Raw genomic sequence first — 12,628 nt, forward strand, 5'->3', positions numbered from 1 at the left:
GACATGCTTGTGGAAATTTGCAATTCCAATTTTCAAAAGAGTGGAATCTCTAATCACCCATCACTCAGATGAGCAATTTCTAAATATAAAAAAAATATATTTTCAAAAAAAAAAATTAATTTATAAAATTAATTTATATTTATTAAATTCACTAATAAAGTAGATTAAATTATTATAACAAGCAAAATTTTGTAGATTAAATTGTTACCACTTTCAATTCATTAATGTGAATGTTAATATAATGATTATTTTATTAATAAAAAATAATCTCAAAAATTAATATGTTTGGTTAAGAAGAAAGGAATTAAATTGTGATTTTGTCATACCTTGAAGGCAAAGTTGTAAATTACCCTAATGAAGAGGGTAGTTGGGGACTTGGGTGTAAATCGCAATTGCAAACCAGTATTTGCGTCATCTAGCGGTAGCTGTTCCAGTGCGAGCCGCGTCTCACAGGCTGACTGCCAAAGTGCTACACAAATCAGAAAAGAAACAAAAAACAAAAATCACCGGTTCTCCGTCGGAACAACTCGCAGATGGGACATTCCGGAGCCCAGAATTCGCCGTTGTTGACAGATTTCCTCCGCCAGTCCGGCGGCGTCGCCATCATTGACGGTGGTCTAGCCACGGAGCTCGAACAGCATGGCGCTGACCTCAACGATCCCCTTTGGAGTGCCAAGTGTCTTCTTACTTCTCCACACCTTATCCGTACGGTACTTCCTCTCTCTCTATCTCTCTATCTGTACGTGTATTTGTGCATCTAAGATTCTATTCTGTCTTAATTGATTAGCTTTGAAGCTTTCTGCTTTATTTTTTTTTTCTCGTTGCTTTGAAATGTGGAACAAACGGCGTCTTTACACTTTGGATCTTGTCTTATTCGTCTTTGTTAAAATTTTCCTGTTTAGAAAGGATAAGATTTATGATTTTACGACACTCATTAATTATTGTCGGCAGAGAGAGACAGAGAGAGAGATAGAGAGAGAGAGAGAGAGTCGTATTTGCTATTTGGATTCTAAGTGCTAATGTGCTATGACTGGATCTGGAATCTTACTCTTATCTAACAGAGATGGGCAGTGATATGTGATCGTGCAGATATGGACCTCCATGTCATGCATTATTGTGGTCCTGCTTGTTCTTCTTTTTTTGTTCTTTTATGTTGACTGGATGAGGTTGTGTTGTGTATCTGGATGAAATTTAAAGATTTGTTTGTATTACGATGTCTTAGACTTTTAATAATATTTATATAATAACATTTATATATTGATATTATTTTGTGTCGATTAGAGTTTTGCAATGGCTTAAAGAGTATTTATGTGGTAACTATGTGGATTTCAGTCATTGGTTTCTTTTCAAGACACATTTTTTTATTTTGATTAATGGTTTGGAATGGGTATATATGGCATCCAACCGTAGTTCCTTACTGTCTTTTTTTTGGTTTTTTTTTTCTATTGTTTTGGAGTGGGGATGATTCCAAAGTCTATCTTAAGCCCTAACCTTGATGTTGGTTTTATACTTAGTAATTAAAACTATGGCCAGTAAGCATACAAGGTGTCTGGTTTGGCGATTAAAAAGTAGATTGTTTTAATGATTTAAGCCATATAACTTTATCAGAGTACAGAAAAATGTTCACCTGAATATTTGATAATTCAAAGCATATGCAATTCTTAGTAATGTTAAAAAGAAACATCATGCAAATTTGAGATTGAAGGATAAACTTGGGCAAATTTGCAACTCTTCTTATTGTGATTATTGTTTGGAAAAGCTTATCCATGATTTTTTTTTTCTTCCATGGTGGGAAAAATGAGGGGGGAAGTGAGTAGGGGAACATATGGATGAAACAAATGAGCAAGATACATCGAGCTTGCACATGCAAACAAACATAGGGAATATGATTCCTTGTGTTATAGGATTATTTTGGTGAATTTTGGATTGATGCCTTAAAATTTAAACCTAATATTGCAAATTCTGTAGCAAATCATTAATTTGACATCATTGCAAAATTTTCCCTGAATCTAGCGGGTATCATATCCATTTAGTACCCCTTTTCCCCATAAATCTGCCATGCTGATACCATTAAACATATTTAGAGGACTTCAATTTTGTTATTGTGTTGATCCAATACAAGTGATATTCTGTAAATTCAAATACAATTGACAGTATATATTCTCATATTATCAGCCATTTTGGGAATTGCAACCATAATTTGTTATATGGTGACCACCTTCAATTTAATTATGTAAAACTATTTGGATTATTATCTTTTCATTGTTGGCGGGACACATCTTGTCTTTTAATATGTTGTTGGAGAAGGTTGTTTTTAATATGTTAGCTGGACTTTTTGTGGTTTTCTTTGAGTTTCATTGAATATCATTAACATGATTGGAAGCTACTACTTCTCAATTTCTTTTCTTTTTTAATATACATAAAAAAAATCTTTTACACACCTTTTATTCTTAGCTGAGCTTGATAACTGGGCAGGTGCACCTTGACTATCTTGAAGCAGGTGCTGATATTATTATCACGGCATCTTATCAGGTATTAACAATGATCTCTCTCTCTCTCTCTCTCTCTCTCGCTTTCTGAAATTGACATTTAGTTTACTTGAATTTGGGTAGGCCACCATTCAGGGTTTTGAAGCAAAAGGCTTCTCTAGTGAAGAAAGTGAAGCCTTGCTTAAAAGAAGTGTGGAAATTGCCTGTGAGGCAAGGGATATTTATTATGAGAGATGTCAAGCTGGAGCTTCTGATGGTAATAATGACAATAGGGTTCTGAAACAGCGCCCCATTTTAGTTGCAGCTTCTGTTGGCAGCTATGGAGCATATTTGGCTGATGGATCCGAGTACAGGTGAGTAGACCTGTTATTGAAAACATTGCATGATCTATATTGATGTTGATATTTATTCAAGCATTGTGTTTTCTTTATCATCAGAGCCCTTCATGGTATATAATGACATGATTGTATTTTGGCCTTGAAGAATATGTGTTATGATTGGAATCCCTAAAAAACCTTATGTGTGTATGGCATATAATGTCAAGGATATTTTATTTTCTGTTTACCTTCACTGTATTTTATTACTGAGCTTATATATTATGACACAGGCAAACAACCCAAATTATCTTGGTTTTGTCAGACTGGTTAAATATCTCATTTTAGTAGTGAAAGTTTTTAGTTAATCTATTTGTATCTTTATTGTTGTTTCACCTTCTTAGTGGGAATTATGGTGATGAAGTTACCTTGGAAACCTTGAAAGATTTTCATCGCAGAAGGGTTCAGGTATTGGCAGAATCAGGTGCTGACCTCATAGCATTTGAAACAGTTCCAAATAAGGTAGAAGCTCAGGTATTGACTTGCTCCTTTTGATAGCATAGCATTCTTAAATTTTGCTTCTTGGAAATTAAAAGGACATTTACACCAGGTTTGGAAAAAAAAAAGGGACAAATAAAGGAAGGCAAGAGGAAATATGGGGATTGGGTTTTGTTTTGGGGGGGGGGGGGGGGGGGGGTGGTGGGGTGTGGGGAGAAGAGGGAGTGAAAATAACATTCATTTCTTCATTTTTGGCGAATCAGAGAAGTAAAGTCCATAGTATCATTTTGGAATATGGAGCAGCAATGTGCGTGCAGAGAGATTCATTAGGAGTTAATTGTTTTGGTTTATTGGTATGATCTTGTGCATAGAGGGTAAGAAGGTTTGTTCCAAATGCTGCACATGAGGCGATTTCTGTTCCTCTTTTTTTCCCTGATTTGGAGAGAATGGTTTTTTTTTTTTTTTTTTTTTTTTTTCACTCTGCAATTTCCATTTCTCACTTTTTCTCCTCACAGTTCCAAGATTAAATTACCTTTCAGGCCTCCACTTTCACTCCTATCCCTTTACTCCTGTTCTCTTCCACCCTTCCCCAACTAAGGGTCAAAATATGCCTGAATAGTGAGTTATATCATTTTTGGTCACTAAATAAGCTTGTTTATAGCCTGAAAATTTTTCAATTAGGTGATCCAGTGTAGTTCACACAATTGGGATTATAAAAGATGGAGTTAGCTGAATAAGGATTTAAAAAAAAAAAAAACCAGTGTAGTTCACACAATTGGGATTATAAAAGATGGAGTTAGCTGAATAAGGATTTAAAAAATAGAAAAGTGGTTCATGGTAAGATAATTGGCGTTATGTTCCTTTCGTTGCAAATTTTCTGATTGACTACTGGTACTTTCATGAAGGTTTATGCTGAGCTCTTAGAGGAAGAAAACATAAAGATTCCTGCATGGTTCTCCTTTAACTCAAAGGATGGTATCAATGTAGTTAGTGGTGATTCTTTGGTTGAATGTGCCTCAATCGCTGAATCATGTGGGAAAGTAGTTGCTGTGGGAATCAACTGCACACCTCCTAGGTTTATCCATGGACTGATATTATCTGTCAAGAAGGTGTGGTATTCAAGCTTTTGTTTTTCCTTGGATGATATTTTATATCTTCTAAAGTTTAGTACGGAAGATTTGAGTTTGATATTTGCAGTACAAACTTGTTTCAAGAAGTAGGAAATTTATGCATTTATTGAATCCATCAAACTGTCTTTATGTTAATGCAATCATTTGATTCTTTGCTGTAAATATAAATAATTTTGAGATGGTAATAAGCTGAATTATAACTTTTACAATCCTATTCTATATATTTTAAAAAATAATTGCAGTAAATACTATGTTTTTTATGCCCACTAGGGGTGACAATTTTCTTGGTCAGTTGATTACCACTAGTCTATTTCTGACAATGTTCTTTTAACATATGTTTATAACAAAAAAGATATTTTTGTTGCCATAAATGGCTTAAGTTATTCAGTTATAGTCCAAAATCCAAAGAACTTCAGATTTAGAACAGTTATACACAATGATAAACACTGCTAATGTCTACATCTTGATTTAGAATATCATCTTGAGATGCCTTTTTTAAGGAATCATGATACACTAGATAATTTGGGGTTTCTTTTTTTTGTAGTGACAATAATTATACTCCCTCTGACACTGATTGAATATTATGTCTGGTTTCTATGTTATGCCATAACAGTTTTTGCCATTTTGGATATGGAAATTATTAGGTTTGTGTTTTTGGAATATTCATAAACATTGGGCGATAAATTCCTCCCTAATTTGTTTTACAATTTTAGTATGTATATGGCACTCTGCTTATTAAAGAACTTATTTTCACGAATAATTTCTGCAGGTGACCTCCAAACCAATACTTATATATCCAAACAGTGGGGAGAGCTATGATGCTGATCTAAAAGAGTGGGTGGTGAGTTCATTTTATTTTTTGGTTTGTGAAATACATGGAAATCACCTTCAACTTGTTTTTTTTTTTTTTTTTAAAGAAAAAATTACATGTTTACATTTGAAGCCACAGATTAATCCTTATAGTTTTAAGAAAAAACAAAATATCACCACATAGAAATATCAAGCTGTTCGAAGAAATAATGGTAAGCAATTCTAGCATTTTTAAGATTGTAAAAGAATATTCTTTTTGAATCTTTAAAAAACGGGGAAAGGGAAAACACTTTATTTTCCAAGGAATTTGAGGATTTGCTTCTATTTTCCTTCTTTTTCATATCATATATAGTCTCACAGTTGGTCGCTTTACTAGCAGTGTACTTCTTCCATTTGCAGCAAAATACTGGTGTATCAGATGAAGATTTTGTGTCATGTATAAACAAATGGTGTGAGGTTGGGGCTTCCCTTGTTGGTGGCTGCTGTAGAACAACTCCAAACACTATCAAAGCTATATACAGGACTCTCTCCGATAGATCTCCTGCTCTGCCATTGTAGCGACCTCAGTGATTTCACATGGAAGGAGCAGAACAGTTACAAATCTGATTAGGCTGTTTAATGGGCTTGCATGGTCTTGATATTTTTGCCATCGTTTGTGATATGGAGAGAGGGATCTGGCAGCCTACACTCAAGAAAAGGGTTGAAATTTTTGTTCTAGCAGAAGAGATGTCTTACATGAGCTACTTAGAGGGAATATCACTAGGTGTGAGAATCACGAATATGCTGGCAATATTAGGAGTAAGGATTGACAGCGTTTGTTTCTGTTTATGGCCTTTTGTACTGGAAGGTTGTATTGCTAATTAAACAAAGTTCCTCGTAATAATTGCTGAAAAAACTATGTAACTGGAATGCTCGGTTGGTCTATTATTCTTCCATGATCGTGCCAACAGGTCCTCATTTTTGAAGTTATTGATCGCATCTCACTGCACATTACCGGTGAAAGCGGAACTGGGAAGTAAATTGCCGTATGACCTCCACGTGACTTAAAAATTATTGGAATCTCATTAACACGCAATGAGAACAAGACAGTGCTGTTGAAAAGTTTTGGCCAGCGGCCCAGGGAAATTTCATTTGACATTTGTCCTAGAGTTGCAAAATCCATTTTGGACTCATTGAGAGAGTAATGCTCCTAAACTCATTACTCATCATAGAGGGAAACACGATACCGCCAATCGTTGGTTGAGCCCATATGCCTGTAATGAGGCATGACCAACCTATGCTGTGCCAAGGAAAGTATTGCTTCACCACTTTGCGGTTCTTGGCAGACAGAAAAAGAAGAAGAAAACAAAACTGGAATTCAAGCAACGCATTAGAAATAATTTCTAACAAGGTATAGCTTTGGCCGCATAATAACAAAGTCTTCACATCCTTTGCACAACAAGAAGCATTGCTACAAAGCATTAGTTATCATGTATCAAAACTAGAGTAGATGCCACTTTCCCTTAACAACCTCTTCTCTTCTTCAACATAATTCTTCCCCCGACTAGCCTGACCAAGATCTCTTTTCCTCTTCTCCTTCTGGGAGAAGGATAAATTTTTCTTCTCTTTGGTAGTTTGCACATTCATCAGTTGCTCACCATCCATTATTGCAGCTCTGGTTTTTTGTCGTTCTTCATAAGATTCTTCAACCTCCTTGACCTCTCGATGTTCTTTGCCAGTAGACCAAGACCAGTCTTGTGGTGTGTCATCTTTTGGTGGGGGCATACTCAGGACAGACAGTCCACCTTTATAGCCATGTTGCCTCAAAGCATCAAAATCCACAGCACCACTCTTACGCCTTCCAGACTTGCCTACTTATAACATATGCAGATCAAAAGAAACTTAAAATCAGAATTTTGCATCAATAATAAGAAATGGAGTGGGGGATTTTACCAGAATGCATATAGGAATGACCACAAGATGAGTGGCAGAAATACAAATATTAATATAGATATCTGATATTACAATAATGAATAAGATTAAAAATGATCATATCCACCAAAGGATGCATGTAGCACACATTGGAAATAAACTGAGAGAAGATCAAAGAAAATGGTTTGATTATGTCCAACATGGAACATCAAACACTGCAGTACAGAAGTGTCATTGTCATAAGTTAGTGGGAAAGAGTGAGAAGGCAAATGGTAGACTTAAAAATGTCATAGAGGAAAACAATATCAAAAGACTTAAAATTTTTGAATATTGATATGGATTTCAAATAAAGCTACATGATAAAAAAAAAAAAAAAATCTATATAACTGACAACAATTAGTTTGAGATTAAGGCTTAGTTTTGTTTGTTGTTGATATTTGCAAAGCTAAGTCCAACATTTCAATGTCATAGCTGCAACCATGTTGATCCAGGAATGAACATGGTCAAATAAAAGTGAAAGTAAAACTCAAAATTTGACATCTTTTCTCAACTTTGTCTCGCCAATTCATTCATAAATGCCCATTTGGTATTTGCTATAAATCTTTTAAAACAGTACCAAATTACAAATTAATTAAAACTAGACTCATCCATCCACCTTAACACTTGCAATCATAAAGCATGTCACTAATCTCATCCATTATTTCTCTTACATCAGTAGTAACGACACTAAATATACATATTAGAAATGAAATTTCAAATAGGTGCTCTAACAGAATACCTTTAGATTTCTTTTCCTTGGATTTTTGGCCTTTGTTAGCTTTCTTTCCATCCGTTCCTTTCTTCTTATCACCATCACTATCTGAATGGGATGACGAAGATTCATCAGACGATGAATCATCATCTTGATCGCTCCATGGCATTGGCCTCTTCATGGCACAGTATAAATGTATAGCCCTGAAGCTAAAAAATAACTCAATTAGCAATTTGGATCAGAAACCCTTTAAATCAGTATGACAAGAAGAATACAACCTGGACATGTCCGGTCATTCATCTCACAATCAATCAATAGCAAACAATTCAAGTATTCAAGCACACAGAGAGAGAGAGAGAGAGAGAGAGAGAGAGAGCTCTTCAGTACCTGGAAACTGCTGCACCGGATCGACAGAGGAGGGCTTTAGGGTTTCTGCTTTGCGAGGCAATGCCTCCAGGCGCGAGAGAGTGCACAGCAGGTTAGCTATTTTCCTGCTTTGTGCCTAAACGACGTCGATGTCTTATTTTCTATCTATATTTGCAGCCGGAGTAAAAGTTGGCTCTTGAAGTATTAAAGGAAAATTATTATTTTATTGTTATATTTTAACCAATTTAGATTAAAATAATTTATATATAAAATTTTTTTTATAAAAAATATTTAAAAAAAAATATTTTTCATTAAAATATTTTTGATATTAATATATGTATTAATATTTTTATATTTAAATAAAATTATCAAAGTCTTTTTAAAAGAAAAAATAATTTTTCTTGAAAAGATTCAATTTTTTAAAAAGAAAAAGTTATTCTTTTTTAAATAATTTAATTTCTTTTAATTAAAAAATATTTTTTATTAATTTATTTTTTTAATGCCAAAAATGTTAAAAAATATTGTGAAACAAACGGAAGCTTTAGTTTTATATTTTAAAAAATATATTTAATTTTTATATTTTTTATTAAATTATTTAATCTTTTTATTAAATTTTTAGTTAGTAAATAGATTTTAATATCAATTAAATTATTATTTAATTTTTTTATTTTAATAAAATTAATTAATTAATTATATATTTCAAAAAATATTATTATTTTATTTTTTATTTTAATAAAATTAATTAGTTAGTCTTATATTTTCACAAACATATTTCCAAATGAAAAATAAAAATTTTATTGTGTGGAGATTAAATATGAATTTATATTTTTTAAAATTGTTTAAATATAATTTCATTCAATTTATTGGACATAATTTTTGTGTTTTCTGTATAAGGAATCATTTTTCTTAAATTATTTTATTAATTACTTTGAGATTTAAAAAAATTAATACTCGATCAAGTATTGTTTCTCAATAAATAAAACATAAAAATATGCCCAAATAATTAAATTAAAATACTTAACAATTTAAAGAAATTCTAATGTCAGATTTGCTTTCTACACAACAAAATCTCTAATTTTCATTTAAGAATATATTTTTAAAATATAAAAATTAACTAATTAATTTTACTAAAATAAATAGATTAAATAATAATAATTAACTAATTAATTTTACTAAAATAAAAAGATTAAATAATAGTTTGACTGATACTGAAATTCATTTACTAATGAAAAATTAATAGAGAAATTAAATAATTTAATGAATTAAAAGTAAATGGACTAAATAATATATTTCTTAAAATAAAAAATTAAATAATTAATTTCATTAAAATACTTTACTAAATAGTAATATTCCATCAATTAAATTCAAAACCCTAAATTTAAGCTAATTAAAATCAAAATTTTAACAAAATAGATAATTTAAGCCCAAATAAGGGCAAGTGCGTTACATCCTCTCATAAAAATAGCCTTAATGTACCACTCTCCACTAGATGGAATGAAAATATAACTGCAAAAAAATCATTTTATTTGAAGCTAAATTTAATTAATATTTTAATATATATAAATTTATCATAAATTAAATTCAAATTTATTTTAAACTATCCAAATTTATTTTAAATTTGATTATTGTTGCCCAAATAATACTTAAATTTATTTAACTTTATATATTTTAATTAATAATTTATATAAGAAATATTTTTGTTATAGTATTTTATGTTTTAAAAATTAATAGTCCTATAAAATATTTAAATTTTATTTATTTAAAATATAATATATAAAATTTGTAAATATTATTATAAAAATATATTTTAATTTAATTAATTATTTATATAATTGTGTTGGGTTGACATATAATCATTACATAAAATACAAACTTGACATGAATATTATTTTTTAAATTCAAGTCCATTCTAAATCTAATTATATTCTATTCAAACTTATTCTAATTCAATCCAATCGAATGCTAAAATATACTCTACTTTAACAACTTCACCCAAAGGTATCTCTCTCCATGGTCCTTGCATGTTTTAATTTTGTGATAATTAATCTTTCAATTAGTTATTTTTGTGTGTAACTTCTACTACTCTTTATGATTATTGTTAAATAGAGAGTGATTTATCAGCTTTTAAATGAATGAGATTGTGTAATTACAATAATTTATTTTTGAAATTGAAGGAATGTATTTAAAATTATTTGGCAAGAAATTTTGTTAGTAGTTAGGCACATGGGCTAAGCTGGAGCTAGGAAGTTATGGATTCTGTTGTAACTGTTTTAGCCTTCAGATTGAACATTTCATTGTATATATAAATTGACAAAGCCATAGGAAAAAATACAACTGGCATTTTTCTTTCATTTATTAATTCTAATATGTTATCTGCATTTTAGCATGATATTAGAGTAGGTCTTCCTGTGTAAATAACTCTTCTCTTCTATAATCCTTTTTTTTTTTTCTGAGAATCTTCATCTAACTAATCAAGAAATACAGATCTGCTTGATTACCTATCTTGAAGCCAATATTTTTTGTAATCATGGAATCCAAAATTTCAAGTGAAGCATCGTTGGAGAAATCAATGGAGAATGTGCTGGACTTGCAAAATTCAGATAATCCAAGTTTAATCTTGATAAGTGCTCCTCTAAATGGTACAAATTATTTGACTTGGAGTAGAGCTATGAAGATCGCTTTGTGTGCAAAAGATAAGATAGGGTTTGTTACTGGTGAAATTGAAAACTAAGCAAGAATTCTTCTGTGTTTGAAAAATGGAGACGTGTAGATTGTATGGTAATTTATTGGATACTGAATGCTATTTCAAAAGAATTAGTTGAAGCATTCTTATACACAACTACATCTAAAGATTTGTGGAATGAATTGGAGCAACGCTTTGGGGAGAGCAATGGACCTTTGTTATACAACATTAAACGTGAGATCAGTTTATTCACTCAAGGAAACATGCCCCTAATGGTGTATTTCACCAAGTTGAAGAAGATATGGGATGAGGTACAATGCTTGAAGCCATTTCCTATGAATGCTTTTGATGCACCGCAAGTGCAGTTGCTGCAAGTGCACTTGCAGCAACTGCACTTGCGGTGCATCAAAAGCATTAGTAGACTTTGATGAAGATGAAAATTTGATTCAATTTTTGATGGGACTAGGAGACCATTATGATCATGTCCACAATCAGATTTTACTCATGGATCCACTACCAAGTGCTAGCAAAGCGTATTCCATGGCTTTGCGTGTAGAGAAGAAAAAAAATGTACAGGCTACTGTCAATGCAAGTGAAAACGTGGCAATGATGGCTAAAAACAATTATGCGAAGAAGGATGCAGGAGGAAACAAATCTCAATCTTCAAAGAAAGGGTAGAAGAAGGAGGATCGTTATTGCACATACTGTAACAAGTCAGGGTATTTAAGGGATGCTTGCTTCAAGTTACACGGCTATCCAGAATGGTTCCAAGAGTTCAAGTAAAAGAAATTTCATAGGCCACAAGCAAATGTGGTGTTGCAAGATACTTCAGTGGATGAGGCTGAGTCTAGTACATTGAAGAAAACTGATGAGTGGAATAAAGAAATCTCCAATGCAGTGAAGCAAGAAGTAATGAAATACCTCAAGGGTAAAATGACCATGGACGATAATAGTCACAACTTTTCCGGTCTTGTTGGATTTACAGGTATGGCAGATGTGAATTGTTTTCTTGGTGATGTTTCTAGTTGGATAGGTGAATGGATTATAGACACTAGTGCATCCACACACATGATATCTAACCCCACTTATTTTGATTCATACCAACCCTTTACCCCTAATACACATGTATACTTACCAGAAGGATCCAAACAAATAGTGGACAAAGTAGGTACTGTTATCTTACACCCTAAAGTAAAATTAATGAAAGTACTATACTTACCCAAGTTTCGGTACAATTTACTATCTGTCAGTCAACTCACAATTACTTCTCACATAATTGTAACTCTCTTCCCTAATGAATGCCTTTTACAGGACCAATGGACTAGGGAGTTGATTGCTATTAGGAAGATGACGGGGGGCCTATATCGACTAGATAAATCATCATTTCTTGAGCCAAAGAATCCCATCCTACCTGCTGCACTAGTTAATTATGTTGCTAAGAGTTGTAAAGCTACAAACAATATATGTACTACCATAAATAAAAGTTCCCTCATTTGCAATAACTTGTGGCACTACAGGCTAGGACAAGCATATGCTTCTACAATCACACATATTCCATAAATTTCATCTAACACACCACTTGTTGACTGTGATGTATGCCATTTATCAAAGCAACAGCGGTTGCCCTGTCACACCTTACCCCTCTGTAAGACATAACATGATCCCGTTGAATACCT

General features: G+C 32.3%; 2 protein-coding genes across 5 annotated transcripts; one reads left to right on the forward strand and one right to left on the reverse strand.

The window, feature by feature from the left end:
- The first annotated feature begins 310 nt into the window (after positions 1-310).
- LOC110664934 (homocysteine S-methyltransferase 2) lies at positions 311-6,188 on the forward strand. Its single transcript, XM_021824845.2, has 7 exons — positions 311-710; positions 2,476-2,532; positions 2,613-2,842; positions 3,208-3,337; positions 4,207-4,410; positions 5,201-5,272; positions 5,641-6,188. Exons 1-7 carry the CDS (start codon positions 534-536, stop codon positions 5,797-5,799), a joined length of 1,029 nt encoding a protein of 342 aa, XP_021680537.2. The 5' UTR covers positions 311-533; the 3' UTR covers positions 5,800-6,188.
- Positions 6,189-6,592: 404 nt separating this feature from the next.
- On the reverse strand, positions 6,593-8,450 carry LOC110664935 (uncharacterized). 4 transcript variants are annotated; one of them, XM_021824849.2, is made up of 3 exons: positions 8,291-8,450; positions 7,931-8,106; positions 6,593-7,091 (listed from the first exon to the last, which is right to left on the reverse strand). In XM_021824849.2, the coding sequence occupies exons 2-3, from the start codon at positions 8,082-8,084 to the stop codon at positions 6,709-6,711; spliced, it is 537 nt and encodes a 178-aa protein (XP_021680541.1). In that variant the 5' UTR covers positions 8,085-8,106; positions 8,291-8,450; the 3' UTR covers positions 6,593-6,708. The 4 variants fall into 4 exon arrangements, with proteins under 4 accessions (XP_021680541.1, XP_021680539.1, XP_021680540.1 ...); XM_021824847.2 differs by having other exon boundaries at positions 6,593-7,094; XM_021824848.2 differs by having other exon boundaries at positions 6,593-7,094; positions 7,931-8,112.
- Positions 8,451-12,628: the final 4,178 nt, after the last annotated feature.

The sequence above is a fragment of the Hevea brasiliensis genome, chromosome 2 (assembly GCF_030052815.1).
Source record: "Hevea brasiliensis isolate MT/VB/25A 57/8 chromosome 2, ASM3005281v1, whole genome shotgun sequence".
In the NCBI taxonomy this organism is placed as follows: Eukaryota; Viridiplantae; Streptophyta; class Magnoliopsida; order Malpighiales; family Euphorbiaceae; genus Hevea; species Hevea brasiliensis.